Raw genomic sequence first — 15,393 nt, 5'->3', positions numbered from 1 at the left:
ATATATAATTTATTTTTACTTTATGTGTATAAGTGTATTGTCTACATATATGTAAGCATACCTGTGTCATGCAGTGCCCTCAGAGGGCAGAAGAGAGCAGCAGATCCCCTGGAACTGGGTTCAGGTCCCAGCACCAACATGGCAGCTAACAACTATCTGTAACTCCAGTTCCAGGGGAATCTGATGCCTTCTTCTGGCATCTGTGGGCACTGCACACACAAGTGCACTTATATACATGGAGACAAAACACTCATACACATAAAATGAAATTAATTTTAAAAACATAAAATAGCTGGGTGTAGTGGTGCACACGTTTAATCCCAGCACTTGGGAGGCAGAGGCAGGCAGATTTCTGTGAGTTTGAGGCCAGCCTGGTCTACATAGTGAGTTCCAGGACAGTTGGGGCTACAAGGAGACCCTGTCTCAAAAAAGACAAAAGTAAAAAAAAAAAAAAAAAACCATAAAATAACATTTTTAATTAATTACTTTTTTAAAAACCTCCATTGTAGAAGCTTGGCATGGTTGGTACACACCTGTGATCCCAGCACTCAAGAGGTAGAGGAAGGAGGATCAGTTCAAGCCCAGCTTCAGCTACATAGTGAGCTGCAGGCCAGCCTAGACTATATGAGACTCTTTCAACAAAACAAAATACCCCTCCGCTGTGTATATGTACCTCGTTTTCTTTACCCACTTGCTAGTGATAAACACCTAGGCTGGTTCCATAGCTTGGCTATTGTGAACAGTGCAGTAAGCAGGGGTGGGCACGTATCTCTGTGATTTGCTTGCTTAGATTCCTTAGGGTAGATACCCTGCTGTGGTATTGCTGAATCATACAGAAATTCTGTTTTTATTGTCTGAGGACTTGCACACTGATTTCCATAGTGGCTGCACCAGTTTGTACTCCCACCACCAGCAGTGGTGCTCTCCCAACATTCCATCCCTCCAAGCATCTGTTGTTCATTTCCTGGAGAAGCCTTGCTGACTGCTGAGACGGACTCTCCTGTTCTGATTTGTGTTTCCATAATGGTGTAGGTCAGCAAATACATTCTTTCACACTGATTAAGTGTATGAGTGTTTTGTCTGCATGTATGTAAGTGCATTACATGCATGCAGTACCTGTGGAGGCCAGAAGGATCCCCTGGAACTGGAATTACAGGTGGTTGTTAACCACCATATGGATGCTGGGAACAAAACTCAGGTCCTCTTCAAGAGCAACCAGTGCTTTTAACCACTGAGCCATCTCACGAGTCCTACATAGTGATTTTTGAAGATTTTTTTTTTTGTCTTTTTGAGACAGGGTCTCCTTGTACCCCCAGCTAGCCTGGAACTTGCTATATAGACCAGACTGGCCTTGATCTCACAGATATTCACTTGCCTCTGCCTCCTGATTACTGGAATTTATTTCATTTTTAATTGTGCATCTCTGTGTGCTTGTGTGGGAGTATGTGCATGTGAGTACAGGTGCCTGCAGAAACCAAAAGAGGGGGTCAGGTCTCCTGAAGCAGGAGTTACAGGCAGTCCTAAGCCACCTGATTTGAGTTCTGGGAACTGAATTCTGCAAGAACAGCACAAACTCTTAACAGCTGAGCTGTCTCTCTAGCCCCACACATTTTTTTAAAGTTTCATGCTAAAAAGGGAAATCTCAACAGGGCACCTTTAATCCCAGCACTTGGGAGGCAGGGGCAGGAAAATCTCTGAGTTTGAGGTCAGCCTGGTCTATGTAGTAAGTTCCAGACAAGCAAAGGTTACACAGTTAGACCCCGTCTCAAAAAAAAAAGGGAAATTTCCCCCCTGAGATTCTGAGGTTTCACCTCTCAATGTAGCCACAGTGTGCCTGAGTGACAGCTTTTCACTATGGAAGCTGTTCCCATTGCTGGAAAATGATGCCAGCATGTTGTGAAGCTACCCCATGTCCTCCTGGTGGAGCTTCACCAGCTCATCTGAGGCATGCCTGCCCCCTGGACCCCTCAACATCCACCTATCAATAGGGATTCCATTACCCCTAAAGCTCTTGGCACTCTTCTCGTGGTGGTAGCCCATGACCTCACTTCCATAGATGAGGGAAGTCAGTCAATGTGTTGCTAAGGCAGAGCAGGAGCCTCAGCTTTCAGATGGGAAGTTAACTCTGAGGGTGTATCAGTTACTTTTCTCATGGCTGGGAACAAAGCAACTAAACGAAGAAAGGGTTTGTTCTGGCTCACAATTTGAGGATGCAGTCCATTAAAGTAGGGAAGCCATGGCGGCAGGAGTGCGAGGCTGCCGGTAATATTGTATCCACAGTCAGAACACAGACAGCAATAAATCCTGATGCCCAGTTCTTCTCTCTCTCTCTCTCTCTCTCTCTCTCTCTCTCTCTCTCTCTCGTTCTGAGACAAGATCTCCCAATAGCCACCTGGCACTCACTATGCAGACCACACTGGCCTCTATCACAGAGATCCACCCATCTCTGCCTCCTGAGTGCTGGGACTAAAGGCGTGTCTCATCACACCTGGCTTGCTTTCTCATTTTTATTCAGTCCAGGATCCCATCTCATGGGATGGTGCTGCCCACAGTTAGGTTGGGTCTTCACACACCAATTAACAAACTTCAGAAACTCCCTCATAGACATACCCAGAGGTTTAGTTCCTACTGATTCTAGAGCTTGTCAAGTTGACAATCAGTATTGACTACTCCAGAGGGTGACATGAGAGGGCAACAGACCCACACCTGGGGCAGAGTGCTCCATCTTCAGGTCCCTTGAGGCTTGCTCCACTGCTAGACAGCATGTACTAAAGGAGCTGCAACCCACCCCTGTGAGACACAGCTCAATGCCACATCTCAGAGGCCTGAGGAGTTCTCTTCAGAGACCTCTGCTCAGGTAAAGCCAGACAGAGTTGGAGTTTATTAAAAAGAACTTTCAATACAGATTTGAGCATGGGCATTAAGAGTGGGAGATGAGAAAATGATAATAGTACCCCTCTAGGGTGGGTGTCTTTTGAACTGGGGATTGAATTTGGGCTTTGCATATGGTAGGCAAGTACAGTTGTGAGAAATGTGGATCCACATTTCATAATAAGTATTGGAGACTCAGAGTCTCCAAAGCCAGGCAGTTTATTTTATGACTTTGCAAAGCTGGGTGTCAGCCCAGAATGGTGGGCATGCTACGGAGCACAGAGAACAGTTTTTATAATTCTTTTTTTTTTTTTTTTGGTTTTTTTTGAGACAGGGTTTCCCTGTAGCCCCAGCTGTCCTGGAACCCACTTTGTAGACCAGGCTGGCCTTGAACTCACAGAGATGCACCTGCCTCTGCCTCCCGAGTGCTGGGATTAAAGGCGTGCGCCACCACACCCGGCTTATAATTCTTTTTTTAATATTTTAATTATTTTTGTGTATATGCATGTATTGCTTGCGTGGAGGTGAGTGCAGCTGTGTCGTGCAATGCCTGAGGACAGAAGAGGCCGTCGGATCCCCTGGAACTGGAGTTACGAACAGTTAGCTGCCATGTGGGTGCTGGGATTCAAACCCAGGTCTTCTTCAAGAACAGTCAGTGTTCTTAACCGCTGAGCCATCTCTCCAGCCCTAGTTTTTATAATTCTAAAAGCAGGTCTCTTCCTTCCTTTCCTCATTGGCTGAGTAATCAGGAGGGAACAACTTTATATGTCATCTAGGTCTCATCTTCCCCTCTGCCATTTATGTTTTTCTTTTTCTCAACAAAAACCATGTATGGGTTCATCTCTAAGTTTTACATCCTGTTTATTTTAAATCTGATCGGGAGCATGACCTTGTCACATCTGCAGGTTATTAGGCAAACTTGACTGTTGTTAATTTTCTACTATGAACTTGTAGTTGGTGTGGAGAGCCAGTTAGACTAACAGAGCTAGTTCAGACTACCAGCAAGGGTCTAGCATTTCCTGTTCATCTGTAAATGGACCTATGCTAACTCAAGATACTTTTATTTCAAAAATGAATCATCCAGTTTTATTTCATAGACTACATCCTCAGCCCTCTTTCTATGCTTTTAAATTTTGAGCCAGGGTCTTACAAAGTTGCTCTGGCCAGCCTTAAACTCACTATATAATCCAAGCTGTCCTCAAACTTGCAGCAGACCCTCCTGAATACTGTGGTTACCAGCATGCTTTGCCCCCCTGAATACTGTGGTTACCAGCATGCTTTGCCAGACACGAGAGAGAGAGAGAGAGAGAGAGAGAGAGAGAGAGAGAGAGAGAGAGAGAGAAGGATGCCTCAGCAGGCAGCTAGCAATCTCCATGTCCAGGACTGGGCTGACCCTGACAGTGGCCCTGTGACTGACCCTGCAGCTCTGCCCTGCTACTAGTCTACAAGTCTTAAAGAAGAGGGGTGGAGGAAGAGGCGGGGGCAGGAACACCTGTTTAGAGGATCTGGGCAGGTACCTGGCACTTCAGGGCGTGATCAACCTGTGACAGAAGGCCAGTCATGGCCAGGCCTGGGCTGCTTCTGCTCTTGCTGCTGGCCCTGCCACAGTGGACCGCCTTACTGCCATGGCCAGACACTGCACAGGGCACCATGGCAGGCCTGATCCTGACTGCTCTGGAGAGAGCCACCTCATTCCTGGAGGATAGACTGCCCTCAATCAACTTGGATGGCGTGGTGGGGTTCCAGGTCCTGGAAGGTATGTGAGCCACCTCCCCAGGCAGATGCTGGGAAAACCAGTTCCCATCTGGCCACATGCCCTGCCCTGAACCCCAGGATTGGTGACCCTGGGGCCCCAGAATAGTCTGCCTTGGCTAAGGGGAAATCTGGGGTTCTTCCTGAGTATGTGGGTCTCAGCCAGCTCTTATCAAACATTACAGAATGAGGAAGGCTTAAAGGCAATATGAGAAAAGATTTGGAAATTATATTCTCAGAAAGGAAAGATTCCTTCAACAGCTCTTCCTGACACAACATGAACAGGCAGATTAAGAGGGGAGCCTTTTAAACAGGTACATAGGGAGGTCTCTCCCCTTGCCTAAGGGTGGCTGCAGACAAAACAGGGACCCTCCAGACCGCAACCCTGCATGATTTCCTCCCCCTCCACAAGAGGCAACTGGAGGGCCTGAAAAAACAGCCAAGTGTTTGTCTAACTTTGAGAGGCGTGAGATCATTAAGGAATGCCTGGAGACAGGCCAAAGCAATGGAGACACACACACACACACACACACACACACACACACACACACACACACACACAGGCTACAGTGAGCTCCTACCCAAAGTAACAAAGATCCCATGCCTGATGTCTAGCTGGGCTTGGGCAGTGGGCATCTACTCTGGGATAAAATGTGCTTCTCAGCCCTCCTAGCGTAAGGAACGTGTGAGGCCATGACCAGTCCCACTCCTGCTTCTCCATGTAGCCTCCTAGAGATCCCCAAGAGCCTCCCAATTCTCCTCCAGGCCAAGACTAGATAAGACAGAGGCATACCCAGCTGTGTCGAACTCCTCCAGAAATTAAGTACTATAAGCTAGGTGTGGGGATGTATGCCTGCAATCTCAGCATTTGGGAGGCTAAGGCAGGAGGATAATGATCATGAATTCAAGACTAGCCTGGACTACATAGTAAGATTCTGTCTCAAAAAAAACAAAACAAAACAAAAACAAAAACCTAGGACTGGAGAGAGAGCTCAGTGGTTAAGAGCACTGACTGCTCTTCCAGAGGACCTGGGTTGGGTTCCCAGCACCCACGTGGTAGCTAATAACCATCCCTAACTCCAGTTCCAGGGGATCTTTCACCATCTTCTGGCCTCTGCAGGCATTGCACACATGTGGTACACCTATGTACATGCAGGCAAGACACTCATACACATAAAATTAAAATAAAAATTTTAACAAGAAAGAAAGGAGGGAGAAGTGGGAGAGAGAGAGAGAGAGAGAGAGAGAAAGAAGAAAGAAAGAAAGAGAGAGAGAAAGAGGGAGGGAGGGAGGGAGGGAGGGAGGAAGGAAGGAAGGAAGGAAGGAAGAAATGAAGAGACAGAGACACTAATAATGGCCATAATTTCCCCAGGACTAGTTTTCCTATTAGACACGGAAGGTACAGAGTCAAGGGCCCCAGTATTTTTAGGGTCCCATAAAGATGTCTTAGATGGTAGGTAAGTGGGCAGTGACCCTAAGAGCAAAATGATGCCTCCAGCCACCTCCACCAGTCCAGACCCCTCCCCCTCCCTGCTTATCCCTCAGGGACAGCAGTCTGCCTAGTTAATACCAAAAGCTAAACTTTATTGTTTACTTTGTACAATGAAAAACACTCTCTACAAATTAGCCCATTTAATCCCTAAAACACCTCCCCTCCAAAAAGTAACAACTTATTAATATGGAAAAGAGAGATTTGGTGACTTTTTCTGGTCAGTTGATGGAAAAGTACTGAGAGTCAGGACTAGAATCCAAGCCCAGCTCTAGAAATCAATCCCTTAGCCATACCCACAGCCCAGCTCAGTTTCACAGGGGCCTCATTTCCCCATAGGGTCATGGGGATGACTTTGGGTGTTTTCCCTGAACACATGGTTGGTCAGCTGGTAGAATGAATGACCTCTGACCTCCTCTTCCAGTACAACTCCGAGGTGTCCAGGAAAAGTGGGTATCCAACCCCCTCCTGCGACCACTCAGCCTGCGCACTGAACAGCTGACCAACACACTGTCTACCCTCCTCCAAAGATCCATCTTTTACCTCAAGCAGAGTGACCCCAAGTACCTAAGAGGTAACCATAGGGCGGGCCCATTGCATCAGAAGGCAGCATTGGGGCGTTCCCTGAAATGCCTATGTGTGGGCCTCTCCTAAAGCAAGGGAGAGAGTTCATACCAGGAAGTCACCAGGAAGCCACAGTTGACCCAGTCACTTCCTGGATTCAATCCAGATATCCCTTCTCAGACCAGAGAGACAGGTCTGGGGTGGCCTGACTCAGGGTTTGGGATATCTACAAGGCAGTTTATCATGTGCACAGTAAACTTTAGTGTCCTACCTATAAGGTTCTGTGCCTTATATCAAAAAGCATCTATCTCCTTGCCCACCCTGAGTCAGCTGTTCCTGGCAGGGATGGGGGCATATGTAACATCAGGAGCTGCTACATACCTCATCCTCAAACAGCAGCCCTGGCCCCTCTGTGCTCATTAATCCTTTAACATACACACACACACACACACACACACGTCTGCAGTAAGAACTGTACCCACTCTACAGATGAAGGATATGTTGGAGACACTTGGTCCCTAACACAACCCAGCCTTCCTGTCTTCCTCAGAAGCTCCTAATTGAGGTCTGGAACTTTCCATCACAGCCTCACACTTCCATGGGATGCACAGGATTTAAGCAAAGCCTGTTTCAACACTGTTCCTATTAATTAAGGAAAATGTTCTGATTTGGTTTTGTTGTTTTAGAAAAAATGGCACCTGGAGCCAGGATGTAGCTTAGTAGGTAGAGTTCCGTGCTGCACACCTGTGACCCTAGCCCTTGGGAGGTAGAGGCAAGTCAATTAGGATATCAGCCTCAACTACATAGTGAGACCAGCCTGAGCTGCATGGGGAGGAAGGGACAGGAGGGAGGGAGGGAGGGAGGGAGAGAGAGACTTGAAGTGATTCAAACCCTGTGCCCAACCCAGGAGAAGAGGAAATGCTGGGGCAGAGTCAGACTGTTGTGGGCACAGCTCCCATCAGGGCATCCACTTCCTGTGCTGGGTCCAGGGGTAAACAGTGGCAACTTGGCTCTTGGCTCCCGGCTCCCAGACACTTGATACACCTCTACCTCTCTCCTTTGCAGAGTTCCAGCCAAGCATTCAGCCTGGGTTTTGGAAGTTGCCCCATGCCTGGATGCGTACCAATGCCTCCCTGGTCTACCCCTGGCTGGAGCCCCTGGACTTGTTCTCAGAGGAAAGCAGTGACACGTGCCTGGTGCAGCTGCTGGGAACCGGGTGTGCCCCCATTTCCTAACTGAAAACCCCAAAGTGCCCCCTTGCTGCATCCAAGGCTTTGAACAGAAGCAAGAGCACATGCACTCAGCAGCCCTCTCCAACCCTACCCCATGCAAGTCAGATCACACTCTCCCTGGACCAGGGCATTTAAACTCCCCCAGCGTGAATTTCTCTGAGTCCCCTTGCACTCAGGACAAAGGTCCAGCCCTACTGGTCTTTCCAAGGCCCCAGGCACTGTCCATCCAGCCCCTGGGGCCTATTTGCAGACTCAGTGGGTCCAGAAAGACAGGACTGAACTGACTCTCATTCCCCACTACCAGAAGTGGTGAGCTTCCATCACAGTCTAGGGCACCTGAGAGCAAGGGGTAGTGCAGATTAGGCATGAGGTGGGGAGACTGTCATCTCCACCTCCTTCAGAGAAGAGACTAGGCTCCAGAGGGGCTACACACCAGAGAGAGACCCACTCCTGCTGCCCTCCTTTCGGGGAGGAAGAATTGTTCCATGGGGACATGTTGGGTCCTGACCATCCTCCCCAAGCTGCTGTGTTCGACAGTCCTCTACTTACATTGATAGAAAAGATAGCATTTGGGAAAAGATAACATGGAACAATAGAAGTCTCAGCCCCTGGCAGCTGTCCAAGACTGGCACAGGTCCAGTGTCATCTCCTCTGAGCTAGATCAAGACTATAACATAGCCAGCCATGGTGGCACAGACCTGTAACCCAAGCACTCAGGGAGGCTGAGGCAGGAGGATTGCCATAACTTCAACATTAGCCTAGGCTACAGAGACCCTGTTTCCAAACAAAATAAGACCCAGGACACCTGTTCTTTATCTGACAGCCCTTGTGCCCAGCCCAGAACCTTCTGGACACCCTAATGATCACTGGGGGAAATATGGGTGTGGAGACCCAGGGTGGGATGGGTAGGGAGTACCGTTCCCATCAGCCTGGGTTGGCTTTCCTCAGGACCACCAGCAGCCATCCCTGTGAACTCTCAGACTTCTGCAGGACCCTCATGACCAAGACTGGCTGTTCAGGTTACAGCCTGTCCCACCAATTGCTCTTCTTCCTCTGGGCCAGAATGGTGAGTGCCAGGTGGGGAAGAAAAACTTGTTCTCCTTTCTCCTTCCACAGCGTGGGGTAGGGACCAGCCAGGTCCATGGCCCATACTTCTGAGTAGCCTTCCGAAGGAGCCCACAGAAAAGAATGCAAGGCAAGGGGAATGTTTACAGAGTGCCCCTTACTGTCTGCACTCCCTAACTGCAGTGCCCACCCAAACAAAAGTCCCTCTAGTATAACCCTTACCCAGTGTCTAACCTGGGGCCAGGAGGCCACATACACCTCAACATAACTTTGAATGCAACCCAGCACAAAACTGTAATATTATTTAAAACATGACATTTTTTGTGATTTTTTTTTTGGTAACTTGATTGTACAGATGACATCAGGTTACAATAACAAAAGGTTAGACACACTTGCATGGCCTCCCCTTTACCCAAAAGTCTTTGAGGCTCAGATATGTCTCCTATACACCCACTCCCCAGTCTCCTGGTGTTTGTCCCCCAGCAAGGATGCACAGAGGGGCTGTTCCGCCAGAGCCAGCACTACATGAGCATCTTCTGCTCAAACATGATGGATCTGAACCGGAGAGCTGAGGCCATAGGATACACCTACCCCACCCAGGACCTCTTCATGGAAAACAGTGAGCCTGGCCTTCTGCCCTCAGGATAGGGTGGTGGGGTGTTCACAAGGGGGCTACATGCACTCACTAAGTAACTGAAGACAGATGGCTCAGGCCTGGGGAGACTGCTTTGTAAGCATGAGGGCCTGAGTTCAATCCCCAGCACCCAGCTATGGTGACACATGCTTGTAATCCCAGTACAAGGGAGACCGAGTCAGGCACCCTGGGAGTGTTTGGGAGTTGAAGACAGGTGGATCCTGGGACTGTGTGGCCAGCCACCTATATTAATGGGTGAGCCCCAGGTCCCAGAGAGGGACCCTGTCTTGAAAAAAAAGGTGGGACTAGTAAGATGGCTTAGTGGTAAAGGTGCTTGCCTCTAAGCCTAAGGACATAAATTCAATCCCTGAGATCCACATAGTGGAAGGAGTGAACCAACCATCCCTAAGTTGTCCTCATGTGCCATGGGACATAAATAATGTAGTAAATAATAATGTAATAAAAATATTAAATAAAAATGAGGTGGTCAGGCTCCTGAGGAATGATACCCTAGAGGACCTCATGTGCACACACCCCTGCCCCACACAGGTGCACATACACAACTTTTTTTTTTTTTTGTCTTTTTGAGACAGGTCTCCCTATAGCCCCAGCTGGCGTGGAACTCACTGTGTAAATCCGCTGGTCTTGAACTCACAGATCTGCCTGCCTCTGCCTCCTGAATGCTGGGATTAAAGGCCTGAGCCACCACGCCCCACTACTTTTTTTTTTTTTTCTTTTTGGTCTTTTTTGAGACAGGTTCTCCCTGTAGCCCCAGCTGTCCTGGAACTCACTATGTAGACCAGGCTGGCCTTGAACTCACAGAGATCCACCTGCCTCTGCCTCCCGAGTGCTGGGATTAAAGGTGTACACCAGCACGCCTGGCCTACATTTTTTTTTTAAGAACTCAAAGAAATGAATAAACTCATAGCATGAGTACAGCCCAAATACAGAATGGAATATACTCCTATTGGAAACGTATCCATTGCTTATCAGGAACCTAAATGTGATGGGCCGTGGTATACAAGCTTGTCACCATATGACTGCTTTTCGTCCCCCAAGTCTGACCAACTGACTGGCAAAGAGATCCCCCCCCAAAGTCTTAGTGATGAGGAGAAAGGGAGTCTTTGGGCAGCTGCCTTTTTGCTGCATCCACCAATCTTGACCCTATGATTGGTCCCATGTGGAAAACAGGACCAGGGCCCCGGGAGCCTTTGGTGGCCAAGGAAGAGGACCTTTCTAGCCCCTGTGTTAAACACCCCCTCCTGATGGGTGGCTCTGTAATGGCCCCAGGGCCAGAGGAGGAGGTGGAGACAGGCCTACTGAGGGACCTTGCTGTGTGCTTGCAGTCATGTTCTGTGGCTTGGCCGGCTTCTCTGACTTCTACAAGCTGCACTGGCTGGAAGCCATTCTCAGCTGGCAGAACCCCAGAGCAGGATGCTTCGGGAAGCCTGGTGAGTTGCACCTCTGCTGGGAGCAGCAGGGGGTGGGCCTGGGTTTCTAGGTCATCTGTGAAGAAGTCTCAGCAGCTTTGAGCACTGACTGTGATTTTTGTAACACACATATTTGCACGTGTGAGCACATACAGGTGGAAATGGGCTTGGAGTTTTGAGGGCCCAAGTCTGTAAGCCAAAAGGCAGTTCTGTGGGAAACTTGTCCCCCTGCACCTGTGTCAACCTATTCATTCCTTCAGAGTATTGACTGAATGTCTATGAATACACAGGCATTATGTAGGCTCTGGGCAAAGTCCAAGCCAGGCTAACAGAGAACACGGGAAGTTTCTTCAGGCAGATGGGTCAGGGAAGACCCCAGAGAGAAAGTGACACAATCAAAAAGCACAGGGCGAGTCCCTTCCAGCCATGTGACACATGACAGCAGGTTGTCTTTGGGGATAAATCCCTTTGCTCTCTGAGCCTCGATTTCCTCATCTGTAAATATATTTGCATAAACATCACCACCTTCCTGGGTGAGAGAGACAGATGCACCCCTGAAACCATCCAGACCCTGCTGGCCACAGAGCAGGCTCCCAAAAAGTGTGGGTCCCAGTGAGAAGCTTGGGGTTTTCAAAGCAACAACTGTCTTTGGGATCAGAGAGAAGCCAAGCCAGGTGGTAGGGTTGTGTCATCCCTGCCACTCAAGCTGAGACAAGAGGACTGAAAATTCCAGGACTAGTTAAGTGTGTACTGTTCTTGCAGAGGACCCAAGTTCAATTACCAGCACCTACAACTGCATGTAACTCCAGGTCCAGAAGATCTGATTCCTCAAGCAACTGCACTCATGTGCACATACACATAATTTTTTTATTGTTGTTTTTTTTTTGAGACAGGGTCTCCCTGTAGTCCCAGCTGGCCTAGAACTCACTATGTAGACCAGGATGGCCTCAAACTCACAGAGATCCACCTGCCTCTGCCTCCCAAGTGCTAGGACTAAAGGCGTTTGCCACCACGCCTGGCTTCACACACATAATTTTTAAAAATATTTTATTATTTTTATTTTATGTGTATCAGTGTATTGCCTGCATGCATGTAAGTGCACCAAGGTCCTACAACACCTTCAGAAGACAGAAGAAAGCATCAGATCCCCTGGAACTGGAGTTACAGATGGCTGTTAGCCACCACATGGGTGCTGGGATTCGAACCTGAGTCTTCTGTAAGAACAGCCAATACTCTTAACCACTGAGCTATCTTTCCAGCCACTATGTATATAATTTTCTTAATTCTTTAACAAATTACCAGGGTTACCAGGGTTTACAGAGTATGGGGTCCTAAAGGGAGTGCTCAGGGAGGCAGGTCCTTGCATTTCTCACCAACCCCTCTGGTGACACTGATATGGAGGGATGGGACACAATATAAGAATCATCAGTAAAGGACAAACGTGGTCCTGTGGAATGATCTACAGACAGGTTCAGGAGGAAACCTCTATTCCAGGGTTGGCCTTGTAGAACTGAGTCCCTTGATGGGTGGTGAGGAGACGAGGTTTGCTGAGAGGATTACAGTTCATCTGGAGAACTCTACCTTTGGCTCTTCTCTAGCTACGAAGGGAGAACTTCCAGAAGCCACTGCACACCAGCAGCACATTCTGAGAAGAGTGAGGAGGCGGGAAAAACTGTTCACAGGTGATGCAGGGCCCAAGGGCCTCCTTGTCAATCAACCTAGCAAGCGAGGCCTGCATCTGTTTATTTCGTTAGTTTTTCCCAGTGCTAGGGAATAAGACCTGGGGCCTTGGGTATCCTAGGTCTGAGCTATACCCAGCCCCAGTTCATGCCCTTCTAGCATAGGTTGCCCTCAATGGAGAAAGGCTCCTGAGTCACTGAAGGGCCCCCAGGGCCCATGGCCCCATGTTTTGGAGGTAAAGGGACAGGGCAACATCTGATCACCTCTTCTATCTAAACCAGATGTGATGGCACAGGCCTATAATCCCAGCATTCAGGAGGTTGAAGCAGGAGGATTACCATGAATCTTGGCTATACAGCAAGACTCTGTTACAGAGAGAGAGAGAGAGAGAGAGACTGTGTTGAGAAATTAGTTTCTGGGCTGGAAATACCACTCAGTGGTGGGGCACTTGCCTAACAATGCAAGACAATCAGATTTATGTTGGTAGGGAACCATCGCAGAGCTACTGGAAAAGGTGACAACAGATAAACGGGATCAGTCTGGGGATGTGGCTCAGTGGTAGAACACTTGCCTGGCATGGTGTGTGCAAAACCCTGGGTTCCATCCCCAGCAGGGCAAACACTTTTAAAATGGTGGTGGTAGGGGACCTACAGACTAAACCTTGTAGGAAGCCACTATCTCCCCCAAGTCCACGACAGCAAGGCAAGCAAAGCCATAGGGGTGGACACTGAGGAGAAGAAGACAGCCTCTGGCTTTTCCCCTCCTCTACTGGCAGCACACCCTGCTGGCCAAACCTAGCCAGAAACTGGAAAGCAAAGAGCCTGGGAATCCATTCAGAGGGGTCTGAGGACAATCCTGCTGTTCACACCTGGGCCCTGAGGTACCCTGGCTATGATGAGAAGCTGCATGCTGAGCCCAGCAGTGCTGAGGCTGAGAACAGGGTTTCAGGGTTTAACTGTATAGGAAAAAGGAAAAAGATGGTATACATGAAGTCTTGGGTTCCATCCTCAGCACCATATAAACCAGCATGGTGGTGCACTCCTGTAATCCAGAATGTGGGAGGGGCAGCAGGAGGATCAGAGGTTCAAGATCATTCTAGGCTGCATAGGGAGTTTGAGGCCAGCTTGGGCTACATGAGAAAGAAAGGAAGGAAAGGGGGAGACGGGGAGAGGGGGAGGGAGGGAGGGGAATGGGAGAGGAGGGAGGGGAAGAGTAGGGAGGGAAGGAAGGAAGGAAGGCCTTCAAGGCAAAGCTGGGAGGGAGCTGGACAACCACCTCACAGAGCAGGCATCCAACAGCCAGCAAGGCCGGTCTGCACAGGGCACCAGTGCACCCGAAAAGAGCTTGGCATGTGGCTGGAGGATAGCCATAAGGCATTTATGATGGACTATATTGAACAAAGGGCCAAGTTTGCTCCCAGGGGTCTCTCTTCACAGATGGCTGCTCTTGCCACAACACAGCCACTGCGGTGGCAGCCCTGGGTGGCTTCCTCTACATCCTGGCAGATCACCCCCACCCCGGCCCTGACGATGGAGCGCCGCATCTGTCCATGTAGTCAGCAGCAAGCAGCTACCAAGATACTTCTATGCCTGATGCCCAGAGGATGGACAGGCCGATAACACTTCTTCTTAGGTCCTGGAGTCAAAAGTCACATGCTGAGGAGGAAGCTGAGGAAAGGGAGCAACTGCAACCCATCGCCACTTGGGGAGTGGGCTTGGAAACCGAGGGAACGGGGCTGGGAAGGCTGGGTGGGGGAATGGGATGATTAGGTGTCAGCAGAATACAAAGCAGAGCCAATCAGAGTTGTGTGTGTGTGTGTGTGTGTGTGTGTGTGTGTGTGTGTGTGTGTGTCTTGATGTGTAGCCAGTTGGGTGCAAACTCAAGATCCTCCTACCCCCACTTCCAGAGTGCTAGGGTTACAGGTGTGTGCCACCACATCCTGCTAGGAGCTTAGTCTTGTTCCTCAGCTTAAGGACAATTTGGGTGACTTCTTGGTCTCTGTTTCAAGTCCCTAATCCCAGTTAATACAAATCCTGAATGGACTTAGTGTCTTACTCTGTTTTCTGCAACTATAACAGGAAAATAGAGTCTGGGTGATTTATAAACAATGGCAGTTTATTTCACCTATAGTTCTGGAGTCTAGACACTCGGGCAGGGTGGCACAAGGAGAGAGCATGCTGGAGACAGAAATGGGGAGGTGGATGGATTTAAAACAAACCCATGGCAAGGCCCAAGGAAGTGGCCTGGATCCTTCCGAATGGCAGAGCCCCCAGGACCTGGTCACCACCTAACAGTCCCACCTCACCTTTTGTTAGTTTTGTTTTGTTTTTTCTGAAACAGTGCCTCACACTGTAGACAACACTGGCCTCAAACTCACAACAATCATCCTGCCTCAGCCTCCCAAGTGCTGGGATTACAGGAGTGTGACACCATGCCTGACTTAAGGTCCCACTTTACTTATTTATATATTTATTTATTCATTTATTTATTTTATGTGTATGAATGTTTTGCCTGCATGTGTATAAGTGCACCCTGTGAGTAATGCCCACAGAGGTCAGAAGAGGGCTCGGATTACCTGGAACTGGAATTCAGGACAATTATGAGCCACCATATTGGGTGCTGGGAACTGAGCCTGGGTCCTCTGCAAGAGTAATCAGTGTTCTTAACTGCTGAGCC

At 48.9% G+C, this 15,393-nt stretch overlaps 1 protein-coding gene across 1 annotated transcript; it reads left to right on the top strand.

The window, feature by feature from the left end:
- Window positions 1–4,431: 4,431 nt before the first annotated feature.
- On the top strand, window positions 4,432–14,495 carry CUNH16orf89 (chromosome unknown C16orf89 homolog). The gene is made up of 8 exons (XM_008846966.3): window positions 4,432–4,627; window positions 6,537–6,686; window positions 7,742–7,892; window positions 8,857–8,974; window positions 9,457–9,592; window positions 10,954–11,058; window positions 12,636–12,719; window positions 14,154–14,495. Exons 1-8 carry the CDS (start codon window positions 4,432–4,434, stop codon window positions 14,270–14,272), a joined length of 1,059 nt encoding a protein of 352 aa, XP_008845188.2. The 3' UTR covers window positions 14,273–14,495.
- The last annotated feature ends 898 nt before the right edge of the window (window positions 14,496–15,393 follow it).

Source organism: Nannospalax galili, unplaced genomic scaffold, assembly GCF_000622305.1.
Source record: "Nannospalax galili isolate Female #2095 unplaced genomic scaffold, S.galili_v1.0 scaffold471, whole genome shotgun sequence".
In the NCBI taxonomy this organism is placed as follows: Eukaryota; Metazoa; Chordata; class Mammalia; order Rodentia; family Spalacidae; genus Nannospalax; species Nannospalax galili.
The sequence above is the reverse complement of the archived record's forward strand: the minus strand, read 5'-3'. Positions and strand labels throughout refer to the sequence as shown.